The 22,429-nt window shown below is 40.3% G+C and overlaps 1 protein-coding gene across 2 annotated transcripts in view; it reads right to left on the bottom strand.

Annotated features, from left to right (window-relative positions):
* The window catches only part of LOC136883441 (putative ATP-dependent RNA helicase DHX57), a 194,387-nt gene that overhangs the window by 102,981 nt on the left and 68,977 nt on the right, over positions 1-22,429 (bottom strand). For both annotated transcript variants that reach the window (XM_067155731.2, XM_067155732.2), the window contains 3 exons: positions 16,021-16,218; positions 9,907-10,072; positions 1,403-1,583 (listed from right to left, as the gene is read on the bottom strand). In XM_067155731.2, coding sequence (XP_067011832.2) covers positions 1,403-1,583; positions 9,907-10,072; positions 16,021-16,218 — 545 coding nt within the window. The remainder of the gene's footprint in view (positions 1-1,402; positions 1,584-9,906; positions 10,073-16,020; positions 16,219-22,429) is intronic.

Below are 22,429 nucleotides of genomic sequence, written 5' to 3'. Positions count from 1 at the left end.
GAAGGTTTATACGTTTCGGAAAGCAATATTTTCATGTGTAAATTTTGTAATGTTCGTATCGAGTGGGAGAAAGAAGATACTGTCTCAAAACATTGTTTTAAAAATAAGGAACATTCAGAATGTAAATTTAGCACTCCAACAGTGAAACGGCAGGCAACAATAGAACTCTCATTAGATATGAAAAAGAAAGCTAAGAGTAAAAAAATAGAATTTATTCACGAAACAACAGCGATGCTACTCAAAGCCAACATCCCGCTGGAGAAGGTAGACGACCCTGCAGTCCGGAAATGGCTTCAAAAGAATGTACCATGGATGTAGAGTCTATCAATTAAACCTCTACAATCAACGATCAGTGAGAGTAATTAAACCTTTAATGATTAATTTTAGAATTTCATTAAACCGAAATTAAAGCGATACGGCAATATCTATTTTGCGAAATAACGCGAAAATTAGTATTCTTCTCCCGAAATCGTTCAAATATTAATGCGAAAAAATCATGCCTCTACTCATAGGCAACACAGGCCCATGGTGTCCCTCACACAGTGGTACTAATCACGGGAACCTGTACAATCCCGTGGTGTTCCTTATATAGTGGGTACTAATCACAGGCAACACAGACCCATGGTGTCGCTCATAGAGTGGGTACTAATCACAAGACCCGTGGGGTGGTACCTCGGAACGCAGACCCACGATGTCCATAACCAGATGCTGAAACACCCCAGCGAGGATAGACTCTTTTTCTCCTTGGGACGTTCCACCGAATCTGGACAGAGGGTGAGCCTCCATCATAGTGGCAGATATTATACACTGGTACTGTGAACCCACAGTGATGCACCCACTGACCCATGGTATTCCTCACACAGTGGTACTACCTGTAAGAAAAGTCAACTCATGGTGTTCCTCACGTGATGGTACTAATCACAGATAATCTCATGGTTCAAAATTCAGCATCCCTTGGTTAGTCGCATCTTACAACAGGCAGGGGATACCGTGGGAGTGTTCTTCGTCTATGTCCACCACCCACCGGGGATTGAGTGTTTGGTCCGCGAGAGCTATTTTTTGCGCTCAAGTCCGCCGGCAAGCCGATTAGGACCCCACTATCTGCCACCTGCTCCCCATCATATATACACAATACATCACACTACAAAACACCACAGAAACATGCAATACTGAATGCATTCCTCTACATAGGGTTGGCACCAGGAAGGGCATCTGGCCATAGAACAGAGCCACAGCCAGTTGTACATTACAGTTCGCTCCCACGAACCCCAGGGTATGCGAAAAGCAGTGGAAGATGATGAGTTATTTTAAATCATAACTTAATTTTGTGTTTGTTATGCCCAAATTCTTCTAAAACAGCTAAGTGATACACATTTTTGGCCAGTATTGTAATTAAACTCACCTGTGTACTCTTACCACAACCAGTCTCACCACTTATAACAACCACCTGGTGGTCAGAGATGGTCTTCAGCACTGTTCCCGATTTACTCCATGCTGGTAGTAATTTGCGTCCTTGTAAAAATTTACGGTACCGTTGGCTGGTTTGCTTTTCAACAAACTTCTGAGCTATGATGTTGTCTTCTCTGAAAATAGATCAGTAACATCATAATCATCCTCCATTAGTTACTTCCATACCACAGCAAGATATAAATCCAGTTAGAGCACAAAATTCAGTAACCTTGGCAGACTTTCAGAAGTCAAAAATCAGGAGATTTGTTTGGGGGGCATATCCTGACATGTTACAACACATTACTGATGATGTAACGTTGAAAAATATTTAACACATTGTACTACTGAACTATGTAATTTCTCCTAATAATTAATTAGTTTATAAATACAGAAATATTGCTTGTATTTTATAAACACTGAAATACTGCATGTATTTGAGCTTTAGAACACATGACTCGTCATTGTTACTGCCTTAGGCTTCTTCATGCATTTCTGAACTACCTAGATTTATGCTCAAAGCACTGGCCTTGTTGAACAGGTTTTAAGGTTGAATTTTTTCCAGAATTCTTTTTCGGGAAGCTTTGATCTGAATTGAGTTTCTGTCCTTGTAAATATGCTAAAAAATAGTCTCATAGTCGGCATTGCTATGTGGCAAAGCATTACGATAGAGATTCTGTCATATTTAAGAACGCCACCAGCTATCTGCATCAGTCTTGCCACTGCCCACTGAACATTAATTCACTCCAGCTACTTAAACAAGGAAATATCTGAGATTTTCAAAAAATACAGGAATACTAAATCTGCTCTCAAAATCGGGAGATATGTCTGTGTGATCAGAAGAGAGGGAGGAAGGACCAAAAAAAGGGAGTCTCCCACTTAAATCAGGGGAGTTGGCATGTTCTGCCTTGGACAGAACACTGTAACCATTATTATTATTATTATTATTATTATTATTATTATTATTATTATTATTATTATTATTATTATTATTATTTGCATTTTACGGAGTAAAAAATATCATAAATAATTTTCCACAGCTATGTCAGTAATGTTAGACCTAATGGAGGTTTGGAGGTTTGGGGAAGTCCAGTAGTCAATACACTTTATGTAAAGTCTTCAGGCTGGGTCATTGGTAGGACAGCCTTGAATGTGAAGGGAAGTTAGTTAGTGATCAGTGAACAGAGTAGTGCACATGTGTTTAAACAAAATACTGGTGATAACATTCACTGCTGAAGAGAGCATACTTTTGGGTAAGCACTTTTTTTGTGGAGGTTGCGACAATTTGTTTTACGTCGCACCGACACAGGTAGGTCTTATGGCGATGATGGGGATAGGAAATGCCTAGGAGTGGGAAGGAAGTGGCCCTGGCCTTAATTAAGGTACACCCCCAGTATTTGCCTGGTCTGAAAACGGGAAACCATGGAAAACCATCTTCAAGGCTGCTGACAGTGGGATTCGAACCCACTATTTCCCGGATGCAACCTCACAGCTGTGCCCCCCTAACCGCACGGCCAACTCGCCCGTTTTCGTGGAGGTTATCAGTTTACGGAAAATATTGGGAAGGAAAGAAGAAATCTCAAATCACATAATGCATAGAAAGATAGGACTTCAGTTTCCAGAAAGTGAGAAACTAAAATAATAATGTTATTTGTTTTTCAAGTCCCACTATCTACTTTTACAGTTTTTGGAGGGAAAACTACAATTTCATACGAGTTTCTAATTCCAGAAGTCTAAATCCTGATGTACATGATTAGATATGGAAATTTTGTGTGTCTAATTCATCATGACGTACCAAAAAGTGGCCGGTCTACGATTTCAACAGACAAGAAACTTGATCAAATCTCAGACATAATGTTACCGAGTCCTACAAAATCAACGTGCAAGTCAGCACAGTCCAGAATGTCTAATCAGAAAGCAAATAAAGCTATAAGAAAAAACATTTCAAATGCACCCCTATAACATCACTGTGGTTCAGGAATTAAAACAAACAGGATCACATGAAGAGATCACTGTACTGTGAATCAACAGGGACCATAGGTAGCAAAATGAAAGTTACTTTCTTTACAGATTTAGTCTTCGACAATATGAGTTTAAACGCACTGAACAATGCCATCAACAACGAAGATAACACTTCCAGCATTGGGTATGACTATGGTTTATTTTTATTTAGTGTATGGCTTTAAAAATGCAACACATAAATATATATACTCTGTATAAATATATAAAATAATAATAATAATTTCGTGTGGCTATTTTTAGCCGAGTACAGCCCTTGTAGGGCAGACCCTCCAACGAGGGTGGGCGGCATCTGCCATGTGTAGGTAACTGCGTGTTATTGTGGTGGATGATAGTGTTATGTGTGATATGTGAGTTGCAGGGATGTTGGGGACAGCACAAACACCCAGCCCCCGGGCCATTGGAATTAACGAATGAAGGTTAAAATCCCCGACCCGGCCGGGAATCGAACCCGGGACCCTCTGAACCGAAGGCCAGTACGCTGACCATTCAGCCAACGAGTCGGACAATAATAATAATAATAATAATAATAATAATAATAATAATAATAATAATAATAATAATCTCATTGTTCTTACGTCCCACCAACTACTGTTATGGTTTTTGGAGACGCCAAGGTGCAGGAATTTAGTCCCGCCGAAGTCCTTTTATGTGCTATTAAATCTACCGACACGCGGCTGACATATTTGAGCACCTTCAAATACCACCGGACTGAGCCAGGATCGAACCTGCTATGACTACAAGGATCCTGAATTTTACAGGAGCACCCATAAAGATAATGTTACAATTTGAAAAGGAAGATAAAATATATGTACACACACCTGCTTGGACTTCATGGGAGGAAAGTGCAACAGTTTCAAAAGGTGATCATTGCACAAAATGGACTAGATTGACAATCATGAAAAACAGAGATGGTGGTGCAGAATATTTAACCCTTTGCAGGCCAATTTTCTGTCACATGTTCCAAAAGTGTGGTCCAAATTAATCTTGCACATTTTTACCTAGCCAGATTAAACTCAGAACTTTTATTAGTAATTATAATTATATTATTAATATTATGATTATGATTATTACCATATATTCTATTGCATAGGAATTAATTTCCATAATAATTTCCGTCATCAGTGCAGGAGTGAAAAATAACATTTAAAAAAATGAAGCGGATTGATGCAGCTAGGCAGAACCTGTGGTCCTCTAGTTTTCTGACCCAATGAATAACTTAGTCTAAGAGGCAAAGCAGACCTGGCCAACAGCTGGAAACTGCAGATGATGATGACGATGAAGAGCCTCACTACGGTATCATGAAATGCTACATTCTGGTATACACTATTCTCGTTTGCATTTCCATTTGTGTGCGGAAGTATGTTCAGCATCACTGTTACTTAAAATATCAACACTGACCTAAGAAGCGTGATCATTGCCGTGTGCCGTATCCCCTCATCCACCCCGGCCCATTACCTTCGCATGTCTTTTTCCTTTTGTAGCAGTCACTGGAACTTCCTCTTCTGAATCTTCAGAAACAGCATATGATGGCCTGGAATCATTCCGCGCTTTTTTACGCACAGGTCCAGTCGCTGAAATTTCACTTGCAATGCTGGAGTTCACTACACTTTCATCTTCACTCGACAGTTCCCTACTCTCTTCGTCTAATTCAAATAAATAATCATCGTCACTGCTATCTTATTTCTTCTTCATTCATATTTGCCGATTTTATATCGCAAATTCAACTGAGACAATTCGCATTCACAGATAAACATGCCTAGTACAACACGTGTGCAGCACTACTCAATGTAAACACAGCTGACAGGCCACGGGTAACCATGATGACACACGGCTACATGTATCTCGTATTATATCCATCCAGATAACATAACGGCTTCTTTTCTGCATAAAAATTTGCTCTACGAACTCCATGGTTATTGATCAACCTCAATCAGGTCAAAGAACTTCAATAAATAATTTCTCAAGTAGAAAGAAACATAATGTTAAGGTGACCTCGATGTGGACCAGTTACAATAAACCATGATGTCGAGGTCATCTTGACGTTGGACCGGAAAAGGTTAACAAGTCTTTGATAATGCCTATTAAGATATTGTTGAGTATTTCAGATAATACCTAATTCTTTCAAAATATTTGAGGTGTATTTTGTAATACCGGTGCCACCCCTGCTACCAAGTAACTGACCAATTTTTAAGTTGGATGTTGTACTTCTTCTCGGAACATCACATAACCTGTTGGGAAACAGATCGTGAAATATTTTGTTAACCCACAAGCGTTCATCTCTACGGCGCTTCATGCTGACCACGTCTATTCATGCTACGGAGCTCAATGTTGAATGACAATGTTACACAGCCACATCATCGGAATCAAAAACAGCGTTGAGGGAAGAACATGTAACAATTCAATTCTAGAAATAATCCTGTTCATTAGTAAACAGTACTATACTCCGCACGGCCTTACTTCTAAATTGAAGTTTCGCAAAACAAATGAGCATCGCCTTTCCTCTGTTGCCAGCGCGCTACGCCCGCGAGAACAGCTGATGCAATATGACCGCGGTAAACAGCCCTTGTAAAACGTAATACCGTACTCAGAAAAACTAATGAATATGGATTGAAAACAAATTCACAAAAACTACACTTACTAACAACATCTGACACTAATAAGAGAATATATTAATAAGAATAAATGAGAATGAGGAAATAAAACATCACTCACCGCTAATGGCTGGCACAGAAAGGAGGTTATGGCCTACAAAGGGAACACTCCACTGATCTCAGTCACTAGAACCCTCCAACAATATGAAAAACACACTAATTACTGAAGGAAAATGCAAAAGATCGCGAAGCATACCAAATACCATACACGCTGAGCGAGATAGGTTGCCTTGTCTTGATAATTTGATGGGCTTCGCGTGAGATAGGTTAACCACGTGGCGAATGTAAATATTAGAGTTGGCAAATGGGTTTCGAGATCGTGCTCTGCCGATATAAATCGATATGAATGGCAGATTGGGATTGGTTGGATGCTTATGCTTCAGCGCATAATCACCAGACAGAGCCAAAATCTGCCAAAACGTCAATTTAGAAGTAGAGCCGTGCGGAGTATAGCTTGTAGCCACATCTGTCTGGTTGGGACGATGCAATCTTATGAAATATAGTTTGAATCCCTCCCTGTAGCAGAGACAGCTCTCTGTGTTTTTTTTTTTTTACAATTGGCTTTACGTCACACTGACACAGATCGGTCTTATGGCAACGATGGGATAGGAAAGGCCTAGGAGTGGGAAGGAAGTGGCCGTGGCCTTAATTAAGGAATAGCCCCAGCATTTGCCTGGTGTGAAAATGGGAAACCACGGAAAACCATCTTCAGGGCTGCCGACAGTAGGGTTTGAACTCATTTACTCCCGGATGCAAGCTCACAGCTGCGCGCTCCTAACCACATGACCAACTCACCCGGTAGCTCTCTGTGTTGCCAGACCTTTACTCAGCCTCAATTAGTAAGCACAAAATTGGCGAAAACCAGACCAAATTGAAGGATCTTAAATATTAACTTAATAGCCGGTCATCAACACATCCCTAACAAACTATACAGAATTTCCAATGCAATTAAAGAGATGAAGGAAAACTATGATTTCATATAGCATCATTTCGATGGAAAGGATTAAATGTCCAAAAATATCCTGGATGGTAAAATGGTATCTATAACCCTTTCAGACCTGAAAGAAAACTGGCGGTGTGAATTTTTGTTTGTATGTCTTAAACTTACTAAAATGCTCTTAAATACATAAATTTTTATTTTGTTCTACAAAATAAAAATTAACATCTGAAAAATAAAAAGCACCCGCACAATTGTGCGTGTCAGGACTTAATTCACTACTTACAAAAAAAAAAAAAAAAAAAAATTACCTCAAAACATGTGAATATACATATGTACATGATCAAATGTTCTATTTTACAGAGGGGAATAATTTAAAACAATTAAATCTTCGTTCAAACACAAGTAAACGTTACATTTTCTACATTGAGGAAGAGTTTTGCTTTTACTGCCCTTTTGGCAGCAGCAACCTGTCGTCAGACCTGAAAGAAATCTCGAGGTGTCAAAATGCCAAAAACTTACTAAAATGCTCTCAAATACATGTTTTTACAGTTTATTTTACAAAATAAGAACTATCAGCTGAAAAACAGACCCCACACAATTGTGCGTGTCAGGACTTCATTCACTACTTGTAAAAAATAAAAAATTTAAAAAATTCAACTCGGTAAATGTGAATATGCACATATACATGATCAAATGTTCTATTTTACAGTGTGGAACAATTTTAAACAATTAAAATCTTATACATTACATTTCTCATGTAGAGTACGAGTTTTGCTTTCAAAGTCCTTTTTGTGACAGCACCCAGCACTCCTGCATGCATTGCCTGTAAGGAAACCTAGCCTGCACATATGTGCGTATCAACATTCAAAACCTCACGGTATTACGTACGATGTGGTAAGTTCACAATTTACGTTTGCTACACAATTTACACACTTCATTGATTATTCTGATATTTAGTAAAGCTTCTAGATTAATATGAATGCAATAAATAAATAAATACTTACTTTAGGCATTACTGCTTCCCGCCATCTTGCTAATGAACTGTAATTTTAAACTCTTCTTCCTGCCCCTGGTGGTCAAGTACTAAATAAAAACAGCTAAAGTACAAGCTACGTGTCCCGCACAAGCACTGCAGTCCGGTCTAGCACCAAGAAAACTTCAAATAAAATCAGACATAAATAAAACACGAACCCGCGCAATTGTGCGTACATGGTCTGAAAGGGATAAAGACATACTACAGAACTTTTCTCGACATCATATGATAGCCAGGAGATTTTTTTCAGGTAGGTTGAAGTCACGCTATCTACCTTTTTGTGATGCTGCTGACATGACCCGCAACAACGTTTAACGCTGTGAAAGTTTGGAAAGACTGCTGGGAATCTTTAACAGACTTTTCCCTTCACAACATGTTTTCTGGTGAGCAAATTATTAGTGGATTTCATCTACCGTGCTGACAGCGAGTCGCTCTAAACAGGCTTCAGACAGGCCATGGAAGATGCAGGGACTCACTCTACAAGTGAAACTGCATAATATCACCGAAATGCGACTGTGATACCCACAGCAAACCATTGCTCACATCATTGGCAGCTGCAAGGTACATGCTTACTCGGGTATTGCAGCATTAGTGGATGGAAGGGCTGGACATCCTGATATGAAATTGTTTTCTTGTTAGTGTAATACATTCAAATGTATATTTGTAGATTTTATACCATACACTAAATAGATAACAATAAACATAACGTTTTTTAAATGTATTAATCTGCCTGAAATTACAGGTGATCACAAGGATCCAGAGTATAACAACTAAGGAAATGAAATAAAATTACAAAAAAATAATTGTGAATAACACCACATTGAATTTATTAACATGAGGATCAATATATATTTCTCAATATCCTGATGGATCTCTTCAATGCCCTAAAGGCAATGGCAAGGATGACATCTTTGATTCTGTTGGAAAACTGTTGATAAACTTAACCATAATAGGTATTTGATTTGATCCTGTGTTGACTTGTCTAAATCTATTACAGAAACTATTTAAAATAGTTTATGTTGGAACCACCTTGTCAATACACTTTTAATGATTGAAAATTATTTATTTATTCATTCATACGGGTTTCAGGAACAATATGCAAGGTGGACCCAACATAAAATATTTTAAATAGTTTCTTTAATAGATTCTGTTACAAAAGTCAACAATGATTTTCATTCCATATTTTTCAGACACTTTGCATATCAATCAAGCTTGTAGTTTTATGACACATGCAATATCATGCAAAGCCACAGGTCCTCTAGTTTTACGTGGAATCCAAACCACACAAAAATGTGAATTTTCATTTTAAAAATCGCACGTGCATTGAACGGGAATCGAACCGTGGCCACCTTGGTGAGAAGCCGGTAACTTTGCCATTCGGCTACCACATCCCCTACTTTGCATATCCAGAGCATAATTTTGTTGAGATTACCACGGCTACCAGCTAGAATACCGCGATCGTCAGCAAATTTCAGAGTCCCTGCAAATCGACCTGCTACATTCAGACCCGTACTTGTTTCTCCCAAGACATCATTTACGATTGCATCAGCAAAGCACTGAAGAATCTCGATGACAGTAAGCAACCTTGGTGAATGCCCTAGCAGACTTTTGCTGGGTCTGAGAAGCTATCACCAATTCTGACCACCAGTTTTTGCCTCTTGTATAAAAATGCCACCACTGTGATTTCTTTCCTTGAGCAACCAATAAGGGAAACAATCTCTCCCAGACTAACTGTTCATGTTCTACATTCATATAAATTCAGATTGCCAAAATATAAACAGATCCACTCCTACCACAAATTTTCGTGCACTCACCGTGATATTTCTGAGTCGCTCAGCGGAACTCGGGCCTCTCTTTTGTTTCCAAGGCTTATTCTTTGGTTTCCTAACAGATTCTGTTTAGTATCTTCATCCAGTTTCTCCTCTGACTCTTCAATGGGGAAGAGGGGTTGATTGGGATCCAAGAAGTCCTCATGATATCCTGAAACAGAAAGTATCATCATACACCTTTTATAAACAAGAAAAGAAAAAATACATCAAATCATGTGAGCAAGATACATTTCCAGAAATCAAATAGCGCCACAAAGATCTGAAACAGAGAACCATACACAGTCTTCATTATTTGTTAAATAAAGAAAATAAAACATCCTCAACAAAAATTCTCAGCAGGATAGTTTTTAAGGTCTATGCCATGAGAAAATAAATTAAAAAACTGGGATTTTAAAAATATTTCACACAAGTTTGTACAGCAGTTTTACACATGACTGTTGATATTGCAATTACAGTCAAAGGATGTCACGTTTTATACAGAAACCGAAACAGGATGATGATGATGATGATGCTTGTTTAAAGGTGCCTAACATCGAGGTCATCGGCCCCTAATGGTACGAAATGAAATGACAACAAAAAGTTCAAAAAATCCACTGACCAAAATAAAAAAATGTCATGAAGAACAAATGGATGGACATGAAAAAAACCAGTGGATCCGACTCAAAAAAAAATCAAAAATAATAGTATTATGACCAAGGGACCACTTATAAAGCACAATCCTGAACTGAGGATAGTTGATGTCTAAAGGGGTCCAAAATCCAGGTCTAAGGACCCTCAGAATGGCACACGCGAGTAAAGTAGAACCATGGTATTTGTCATGTTGGGGTACTAATCAAAAGTAGCGAAGACTCACGGTGTTCCACACAAGATGGTACTACTCACAAGTATTGTACATAGTACAGGTAACGCAGACCTATGGTGCTTCTCACACAATGGCGCCACTCATAGCCCACGTAAACCGATGAGGTTCCTCACCTAGGTGTACTAGTCACGGGTGCCGGTATTCCCGTGGTGTTTCTCACATAGTGGGTACTAATCACAGGCAACACAGACCCACGGTGTCGCTCATATAGTGGTGCAACTCACAGACAACGCCCAGACCCGCGGTGTTGCTCACATGGGTATGACGCACGGGTACTGGAAACCCACAGGAGAACCCCCTCTTCTGCTACTAATCACAAACCTATTTCGTACCTAATATAGTGGTACTACTCGCAAGTACAGGCAAGCCATGGTGTTCCCCACGTAATGGTATGAATCAAAAGTAGTTTCATGGTTCTAATTCAATCATCCCTTGGTTGCCCCTTTTAGTCGCCTCTCACGACGGGCAGGGGATACCGCGGGTATATTCTACATGTGCGTCCCCCACCCGCAGGTGGTAGTGTGTTTGGTCCGCGAGAGGTATTTTATTTCCCTCAAGTCCGCCGGCAAGCTGGTTAGGACCCCCCTATCCACCACCTGGGACGCACCACGTGGGAGTATCACCTCTCCCCCTGCTACGCCAGCGCAGTAGGTTCGTGGAATCCGAAACAGAGGAAGCGACTTTTCATTTCAAAAATCCCATGCGACTGGTTGGGGTTTGAACTGCTGTCACCTAGATGATAAGCCAGAGAACCCTGCCATCAGCTTGAAACGAATGGAACCATAACTCATCTGACTACGCAACACGTCACCAGTTCAGCAGGTTCAAATTAGCAACGTCACATGCCCAGTTGGGACAAGGGCACTCTGGTAGGTCTTCTGTTCACATGTTCAATAAACACCTAGGAACGCTGCACTGACTTGCTGGACATGCATCTGGTACCTCCAGCATTGAATGCTGATGTGATCTGAGCTGGTGTGGCTTGTCTATCACCACAGACATTTCTAGCCAAATGCTGCCGATCACAATCATGACCCATCTGTAGATGGCCACTGAGATGTACTCTATGGGTTGCAATGCCTTCCATGTAGTATTCCAAATGTGACACTATTGATCGAGAAATGACTAAAAGAGTTGGCCATGCAGTTAGGGACATGCAGCCGTGAACTTTCTTATCCTATCCTATTGTTGCCATAAAACCTATCTGTGTCTGTGTGACGTAAAGCCAACTGCACAAAAAAAGTGATCGAGAAATGTTACATGTCTGCACAACTTCGGCAATCTGTTTGGCCCCCATTATCATGTCCTGCTCAAAAGTCAATTCTTCATGTCGCATTGCCACGACCAGCAGAGATGGTATTTAGACTCACTCTTGAGACGTCAGATCACAACTGATACAGATCTGGGCACGTCATGGTATTGTGCCGCCACCGATTACTACCTTTACATACTGGTATCTTATGACTTTTGGCATGACAGTGTATTTATGGAAAAGTAGTTCACATTACCACATTCATACAAACCCTGATGTCTCATCCCGTGCCATCGGAACAGCCATCATTGGTCCTAGTTTACTCCTAAGGAAGCAAAGCAAGATCTTTAAAAAATGCAAAGAATATCTCAGTTTTTCTTGTTCCACATAGCATAAGCTAGCAGCGTCCAACGTCAGTCCGCACTGTGCAGACAGTGTATGTCTCAGAATAACAGCTGTGCATCCCCTCCCTCACCGTACATCCTTCCTTCCCTCCACTCCTTGTGGTGGGGGAGTGTCCTCGTTCAAGAAACATTTATAGGTCAAGTGTTAGGTGATGAATGTATTTTGCAGTAAACGTTGCGAGAACACCAAACTTATTGTTCATGAAATATTACAATTAATCAAAATGCTTGTTATATGAAGGGAGGGGCTAGGAAAGAATGGCAAAAATTTTCCTTTCAAAATTATGCTCACGTTAACTCTGGACTGTTTCACGCATAAAATTTATATTTATTCATTTAAATTTCTCCCTTCTTATGCAAAAGGGAACAAGAAAACATATATAACACAATAACAGCTTTACAAAAGAACAAAATACTTAATGTTTCTACAATGGCAAACGTTCAACTAATTTTACACACCAATTAAGCTTTTCACTGCCGAGTTTTGATGACCAGACAAACCCTCTGGGCCAGGATTTTTTTAAGGAAGATGATAATGATGCTTGTTGTTTAGAGGGGCCTAACATCTAGGTCATCGGCCCCTATGGTACAAAATGAGATGAAATGCAATTACAATTTAAAAGTACAAAATTCATCCACTGACCAGAAATCAAAACGTGATTATGAGGAATGAACTGATGAATATGAATTTAAAACAATCAGTGGAAAAGATGCGCAATGCCTCACATTCCCAGAAACAATATTACTGACCAAGGGACTGCTTCCAAAGCCCAATCCTGCATCGATGATGCTTGTCTAAATGGGTCAATATCTATGTCAACGATCCCACATAATGGCACTTATCACTAGTAAAGGAGAACCACGGTATTTCTCAAGTTGCGGTACTAATCAAAGGTAGCGTAAACTCACGGTGTTCCAAACATTATGGTACTACTCACAAGTATTGTACGTAGTACAGGTAACGCAGACCTATAGTGTTACTCACCCAATGGCGCACTCATAGCCAACGTAAACCGATGAGGTTCCTCACCTAGGTGTACTAGTCACAGGCGCCGGTATTCCCGTAGTGTTCCTCACATAGTGGGTACTAATCACAGGCAACGCAGACCCACGGTGTCGCTCATATAGTGGTACAACTCACAAGCAACGCCCAGACCCACGGTGCTGCTCACATGAGTACGACACACGGGTACTGGAAACCCACAGGGGAACCACTCTCTGCTGCTACTCATCACAAACCTATTTCATACCTAAAGGCGTAAAGGCGACCCATGGTGTTCTCCGCGTGATGGTACTAATCAAAAGTAGTTTCATGGTTCTAAGACAATCATCCCTTGGTCGCCCCTTTCAGTCGCCTCTCACGACAGGCAGGGGATACCGTGGGTGTATTTTTCGTCTGCGTCCCCCACCCACAGGGGGTAGAGAGAGAGAGAAAAGAAGAAGAAAGAAGGGATCTGTCACTTTGAAAAATGAAGTAACAGATAAAGAAAGGCAAGGGCCACGAAGGGCATGAAAATGAGACTCCCTAGGCCTCGAATGCTCTAATACCGTCAGGATCAGAAAAGAACAAGAGCTGACCATAGGAGGTCGGACAGGATAGACGAAAGTGAGAAGCCTGGTACAAGTAAGTGGAAGCAATGCCAAGACTCAGCCAAGGGACCTGTGGTCGCCAATCCACACTCCCAAGTTGAGAGCCCCCGGGCCCATTTTAGTCGCCTCTTACGACAGGCAGGGGATACCGGGGCTGTATTCTTCGTCTGCGTCCCCCACCCACAGGGAGTTGTGTGTTTGATCCGCGAGAGGTATTTTATTTCCCTCAAGTCCGTCAGCAAGCCGGTTAGGACTCCCCTATCCGCCACCTGGGACGTGCCACGTGGAAGTATCATCTCTCCCCCTGCTACACCAGCGTAGTAGGTTCATGGTTTTTAAGGAAGAAGCACTTTTGCAGATAAATTTTTACTGATACTGTTAATGGAATGCATATCGTCCTCTTAGCACTGCAGCCCAATACAGGGTTGGGGATGAAGTGAGATTATATTTTACAGCATATTTTTATGGCCGGATGCCCTTCCTGATGCAAACCTCAGTTGAGAAGATAATGAATATGAATTAAATGATGGTGAATGAAACTGGGTAAGGAAGTGGAAGGAATCGGCTGTGGCTTATGAATAGGAACTGTCCCAGCATTTGCTTGGGAGTGAAGAGGGAAACAAACATTCTCAGGACAACTGACGGTGTGGTTCGAACCCACTCGCCTGCCAAATACAGAGCTTGGCTCCAAAGCGGTAGAACGTTAACACGCACGGCTACTCTGCTCTGTGATACTATTACTGAAATATAACATAAAATTGTTGATCCAAGCACTGGTATTATAAAAATCATTACCATTTGGGGAAAAAAAGAATTTATCTGAGGAGGGCGTGACAATTCTGCACGAGATTCATCATTACTACTTTGTCTCGCACTTCCCGTAGTTCAATATTGCCCCCTATATATTCTCAATCTTCATTATCCAAATGTAGCTCTCCAGAATCACTATTTATGAGGAAACATTACATTTCTTCGTCAACAAGAGATGAATGTATACTTCAAGATGCCATAATGGCTACACGTTAGCTGGAAAGATGTTCCACTCCAACTAAGCTAAAATAACACCAGATCGCTTTCAAAACACGTGAAATGGAGTGGTAAATGTACCGTACACAACTTCCTTGAGCATTTCCATGGAATCTCAAAGCATGAGACTATATCCCATTCATTTGTGCAAATGGTGAAATACACACTGCACCAAAACATATATATACGGGTTTAGCAGTTGAATGGGTTAAAAACTAGTACAAAGGGGCGAGTTGGCCGTGCGCGTAGAGGCGCGCGGCTGTGAGCTTGCATCCGGGAGATAGTAGGTTCGAATCCCACTATCAGCAGCCCTGAAGATGGTTTTCCGTGGTTTCCCACTTTCACACCAGGCAAATGCTGGGGCTGTACCTTAATGAAGGCCACGGCCGCTTCCTTCCAACTCCTAGGCCTTTCCCATCCCATCGTCGCCATAAGACCTATCTGTGTCTGAGCGACGTAAAGCCCCTAGCAAAAAAAAAACAAACTAGTACCACACGTTTGCTGATACACATGATGTTAATTGCTGTTCTCATTTACAATAATTCATGGTTTTGTGAGTTAATCTTTTGAGTTCTCTTCGTCAGAAGTAAAAAGATACTGTAACTCCCATTCTTTCTTAAATTGTTGAGGCAAATCGACACTCTGTTGCTTTTTAGCAGTGACCATGTTTTAATAATATAGTCAATGACCTTTAACAGATCACAAGGGAATGGTCTTATAACGGACTGATAATGAAACACACAAGGAGCACTGCAGGATACTTCCTCCCATAAAGCGCGCACACCGTTGTCTATTGTGACCGAACGGGCACCACTCCTACTCCGACTCTGCACTGTGCATTCACAGGTGTACAGCTGTGCTAATTTGCATGGTGTGAAGCACTCTAGACTCTACTGGCATAAACCCACAAAATTACCATGATTAAAATGAGTGAATATGATGAGAGTAAGTGTACAAATTATTACCTTTAATAATCCTCAACATCTCCTGAGTTTGGTCGATAAGAAGTTGGGTCACCATGTAGACACACGGCTGTTCATCTTGGGCACATAGTTTAGCTTCCTCCAATAATCTCTGGGACAGACTCAGGCAGGCACTAGCCGGCACGCGGGGAGCCGACGTGCTCAGGTACACACAGGCAGGTTCCAGGGGGTACTTGGAACCTGAAATTTAATGTTGTTCTTTTTAAATAAACGTGATGGAAATAAAGGAATATGAATATTAGCTAGGAGAAATGATGGAAAATGTACATAGAACAACATAATTTTTTTAAAGTTATAAACACTTTTCAATACCCATTCAAAGACTTTCAAGATGACACTACAGTGAAAAAAAATAGAGGGGATAATTAGGGAATCTGTTGCAGTGAGGTTTTATTAATAATAAACTACCCTCTGTTGCTTTTTAGCAGTGACCATGTTTTAATAATATAGTCAATGACCTTTAACAGATCGCAAGGGAATGGTCTTATAACGTCTTATGGTTAAGAGGAGACTGGGATTCTTTGGACATATCATGAGGATGCAGGATTCAAGACTTCTGAAACAACTAATACAACACAATCTCGTCTCAAAAAATACCACAACAGGATGTAAATGGATCAGAGAAGTAAGAGAAGATCTGAAGGAAATAGGCCTTACAACAGAAGACACCACAAATAAGATAAAATTGAATACAAAACTCAAGAATACAAACCTCCGCTTTACCCTTACACAAAACAAACCAACAACACGCATATTTCCAACTGAGGAAAGGGCACGAAGATCGGAGCATCTGAAGAAGTACTGGGAAGACCGCAAAGCCCGAACAATCCCTTCAAAGAGACCTGAATGACGGACTGACTAAAGTGATCCTATGTGGTCATAAAAGAAGAAGAAGAAGAAGATACCACATGATATAACAAGGAAGTTGGGTTTCATATAAAACAGTCCCTATACTTTGATTTGTTCATATTTCTGACACAAGTTAACAGAAAATGTTAGATTAGTTTGAGTTTTCCATTAGTCAGCACAGTTAACCCCTCGAGGCAGCACAATATTATACATTGATCCAGCATGGTGTTCAGTTCAGACTTCCCTAATCTGTGATGGTTTTCAATCATTTTTTGATATCTAAGACTTAAAACGTACATTATCAGTACAGCGGGCTCTCTGATTGCACAGCAGGAAAACTATCTGGTACAATATAATTTGTAAATATGAGTGCCGTTAGTCATTCAACTTTATAAATAAACCCCTTTGTCAATCTCCCTGTCCACTTTTTTATTATATATTATAGATTCGTATGTTTCATTAAAATTTGAGTCAATGGTAGCATTCCAAGCAAACTATTTTTTATTACATTCTGTGAATAACATAAGGTTACTCAAAAAAGGAAATAGACTTTCTAACAAGGAAAATGCATGAAGATCGTGTACAGGATATTGATGAAACTTTCATCTACCTGGTTATTGCATTCCCTGCAAACGTAAACAGAGTTGTCTAAAAGTCTCACAGTGAGGCCTGGAAGATCTTTTCTTCTTCTTCTTTTCTTTATGGGGCTTCTAAATATTAATTCCCAATTAGCGTCAAACTCTAAAAGCTTTCGCTTCCATGTTTTTCCTTCATTCTCACCTAGATATACCTGCTCACTTCACAAAGCTGCTGGTTGTTTTTATTGGGTCTTCTTGGATTTTTTCTCTCTCTTCACCTGGTAGTCCTAGAGTGGAGAGTCTGATTCTACCCAGCACCTCACATTCGAAAAGTGTGTGTTCAGCTGATTCCTCTGCTTCATTGCATTTCCTACATATATTGTCTCTTATTACTCCAATTCTATGTAGGTGTTTTTTCAGATGGCAGTATCCTGTCAATAGCCCTAATACCCATCTTATATTTTCTCTGCTGAGTTTCAACAGTTCTTTAGTCAGCTTCTTGTTTGGTCCTTTCATAAGTTCCTTTGCAAGCCTGCATCCAGGAGCATTTTTCCAGTTCCCCATTTGTTTCTTTTGTACTCATCTTCCCATGTAGTGTCGGGCTTGTCCTTAGGAAATCCCACATACAGGTTCTGGGCCTACAAAATATGTTTCTGCCCCTTTCCTGGCCAGTTTATCTGCCTTTTCATTTCCTTCTATACCTGCATGCCCTGGTACCCATATTATTTTACAATGTTGTACTTTGAGAGCTTCAGGAGAAGTGAATGGCAATACCAGACAATTCTGGATATTATCCGGACTGCCTCTAGTGCCTTAATGGCAGCTTGGCTGTCCGTAAAAATGAAAATGTTCTTATTCCTATAGTTCATTTTCAGATTTTCTTAAAGACATGTTGTGATAGCTATCACTTCAGCTTGAAGGACTGTAGTGTGTTTGCCCAGGCTCATCAGGATTGATCTCTCAGGTCTTCCCCAGTTGATCCCTCCTCCTGTGCCATCCACAGTCTTGGAACCATCAGTCCACCACACTATATCTTCTTTTTTCAGTATTCTAATGGTTAATATCCCAGTCTTCTTTCTTTATTATCTGTGTCTCAAACGGTTTTTCAAAGTTGTACTTTGGTATCATATGATCAGAAGGCATGTGTAGAACTTCCTCTGTTATTACTCTGTTAATTTTACAGTGTCCTAGATTGGGTCTTCGTGCATTCCAGCACACTGATTGTGCCAATCTATATGAACTCATTCTAGCCTGTCATTTTATTAAATCGCATAGTAATAGGAGGTCTAGTAAAGTATTCAAGGCTTCTGTCAGTGTAGTTCTCATAGCCCCAGTTATGGCTATGCATGCCGTTCTCTTTAGGCTATCCAATCTACTGTTGACTATTCCGTGACTTACTTTCTGTCACCAGATGATTGCAGCATAGGCCATCAATGGTCTAATGATCATTGCATATATCCACATTACCACTGATGGTCTGAGACCCCATGTCTTCCCGACGGCTCTTTTACATGCATACAGCAAGTTCTTGGTCCAGGTTATGTTCCTTTCTATATGTGGATTCCAGGTTAGATTTTTGTCTAACACTGCATCTAGGTGCAGTGCCACTTCTTCCATATATATATATATATATATATATCTTGTCCAAATAGCTTCAGTGATCTCTTTCCATCTAATTTTCTCCTTCTTGCAAAAGGAACCAGAGTTATCTTGTTCGGGTTGACTGATAGTTGTTCTTCCCAACACCAGTTCTCCACAAGGTTAAGTGATCTTTGCAAGAGGTCCAGGATAACACTCATCACCTTACCTCGTACCACAATCACTAGATCAACTGCGTATCCTTGTGTATGAAAACCCTGTTTGTTGAGCATAGCTATGATTTTGTTCACCACGAGGTTCCATAGCAAGTGCGAAAGAACTCCTCCCTGAGCACAGCCTCAGTTGGCCCTAACCATCAGCGTTTCTTCAAACAGGGTTGCTTTTATCTCCCTTCCGTCTAACATGGATTTAATCCATTTGACGACTGTTTTACTCACCTTGCTCTTTTCCAATGCTTTGATCATAGTCATAGGTTGTATTTCTGAAGGCTCCTTCTATATCTAGAAATACTGCCAGTGCAATTTCTTTATATTCTAGGCTTTCCTCTAGTTTACAAACCAACTAGTGGAGTGCTACTTCAGTGGATCTGCCAGGTCTATATGCAAACTGATTTTCATGTAACATTGAGTTCAGTTGCACCGTTCTTCTGATATATTTATCCAGAATTTTCTCCATTGCTTTCAGCATGAAGGAGGTTAAACATGATGGTCTGTATCCTTTGGCTTCGGCATAATTTGCCCTTCCAGGCTTAGGTATGAATACTGCTTTAGCTTCAGACCATGATTTGGGCACGTACCCTAAAGCTAGACTAGTTCTGAAAAGGTCCGTCAGGACATTGATGAGTATCTCCCGTCCTTCCTGTAGGAGTATCGGAAGTATCTCATCTGGTCCTGGAGCCTTTATAGGATGAAACATGTCGACTGCCCATTTTACATGGTTATGTTTTATTATTCTGTTAGCACAGTTCCAGTCTGCTCTTCGAGCTCCGGTCTCTGTTCCAACCATTTCTTCATCTGTCATCTCCTCAGCCTCAGGAAAGTGACCACCATTAGTATCTCCAGCGTGTCCCTCCCCACCTGAGTAAATGACCCATCTGGTTTCTCCAGTGTCCCCACTTGATTTATATGGGTTGCTTTCAGAACCTTCTGTAGCCTTGCTGTTTCAATGTGTGATTCCACTTTCTCACAGATCAGTCTCCAAGATTTTCTTTTTGCTTTCCGTATCTCTTAGGTTATACTCAGTGAGTTTCCTATGATATATGTCCCATATACCATTTCTAGATGATATTCTATACAACATCCTAACCTCTTTTTTCATTTTGGCTAGTTTGTTGTTCCACGACCTTACTTTTTTAGTGTTCTTCTTTCTTTGAGAAGACAGATGTCATGGAATGAGTCTATAATGGCCTCTTCTAATAGTTCCACTGCCTCATCCAATTCTTTCTGTCCTCTCACGTTAGTTGGAATTTTTTGAAACAGCATTCCCTACAACTTCTCTGTATCTATCCCAGTTAGTTCTTTTTGGGTCTCTGTACATCTCAATCCCACATAGTCTCGCATCTATTGCAAATTGGATGTACTGGTGGTCTGCCAATGATGGTTCCTCCAGCACCCTCCAGTCTTTAATAAAGTTTGCAATATGCGAAGTGCTTAGTGTAATGTCTATTACCTCCCTACAATTTTTATTTATAATGTAGGCTTGTTTCCTAGGTTTAATATCGTCAACTCAGTTCCAATAATAAACTCTAGTAAAGACTCGCCTCTTGCATTGCAATTTGTGCTGCCCTATGCCGTGTGGTGTGAATTTGCATCTGCTCCAAGGACTAGGTGTTTGCCTTTCCTCTTTGCATTGCAAATTAGGTTCTCAACTTCTTCTGATGGGGGAAGATTAGTTGAGCCATATGGAAGATATGCAGAGCCTATGGTTAGTTCTCTGGGTCCCTCCCAATTTCCAAGTTTAATCTTGGCCACGGTTAAGTCCAGTGAACAGTGTGCCTGCAATATAAGACATTTTAGTTTCCTGAGCCTGGAAGATTGACAGAACTTCAAGCTTCTGAACAGCTAACTAGATAAATTTTGTTTTGGAAGACAATTTCAATAAATTTTAATACCATATTGCAGAATTAAAAACTGTATTTATACTATTCTTCTTTGGGTTTGTGACACAAAAATAAACGTACAAAAACAACAAAATTCTTTTGAAACAACAAGGGTATAAGAGGAACTATATACAAGATTAAATTGAATTTGTAACTCTATCTTTGATGATATTTTGTGTATATAAAATTATAATAATTTTTATATCATCATCATTACCGACATTTCACTGGATTCTTAACGATGCAGACGACTCAGAATGCCTCTGTTGTTCTTGAGATGAAAAGTGTTGGTTCGTTTAAAGGTCTCAGGACTGGTGAAAGAATTGTGAATAATGTACATGATCTACTATATATATCTATGGATATTACATTAAGTATGTAATGCGTGTGTAGATTTCACACAACATATGTGCACATTGTGCTTAATATTAAAGTTTAATAACACAAAAAAGAACAGGTTTTTATAAACCTTACTGTCAGTTGTAAAGGTAAAAACAATTGATCCCTTACTTTACAGACCTCTGTATATTAAACATGTGAATCAGATGTGTGTGGTGTAGAACCATTTAAGATTTAAATCCAGCCAGGAATCGAACCCGGAGACCTTTGACCTGAATGCCCTCTCACTGACCATTCAGCCAAGGAACCAGACACTGAATTAAGAAGAGCTTGATAAGAATATGAAAAGAGGTGCAGGAAATATTAAATGAACGGTTTTGTGCAATATAGCATCAGGGACTGTATTATACACCACACAGTATCAGCCCATGACACTAATAACTGTTATTAAGGGCTATCAATCAGAACATATATGACCAAAGTTTTGATTTAAAACCTATCTATTCAGAGTTGATAGGAAAATCATCATCATCTTGGACAGTTTCCAGCCTTCAGCTGGGTACATAAGCAAATTGCTTTACATCGCACCGACACAGATAGGTCTTATGGCGACAATGGAATTTGCCTTAACTAAAATACTGTCCCAGTATTTGCCTGGCGTGAAAATGGGAAACCACAGAAAACCATCTTCAGGGCTGCCAACAGTGGGGTTTGAATTCACTATCTCCCAAATGCAAGCTCATAGGTGCGCACCCCTAACCGCACGGCCAACTCACTCGGTGGGAACATAGCCTCTCCACTGTTTTCCATCTGCTCACATTCTGCTCTCTTCCAACCTTTCTGCACTCCATAACTGCCTGCAGCCACCTGTCTCCTGGCCTTCCTATCCTACTATTAAAGAACTTCATTTCACAGGCCTGTATCCTAC

Source organism: Anabrus simplex, chromosome 11 (assembly GCF_040414725.1).
Source record: "Anabrus simplex isolate iqAnaSimp1 chromosome 11, ASM4041472v1, whole genome shotgun sequence".
Classification (NCBI taxonomy): domain Eukaryota; kingdom Metazoa; phylum Arthropoda; class Insecta; order Orthoptera; family Tettigoniidae; genus Anabrus; species Anabrus simplex.
Note: the sequence above shows the minus strand (reverse complement) of the source record. Positions and strands in the feature narration are given on the sequence as shown.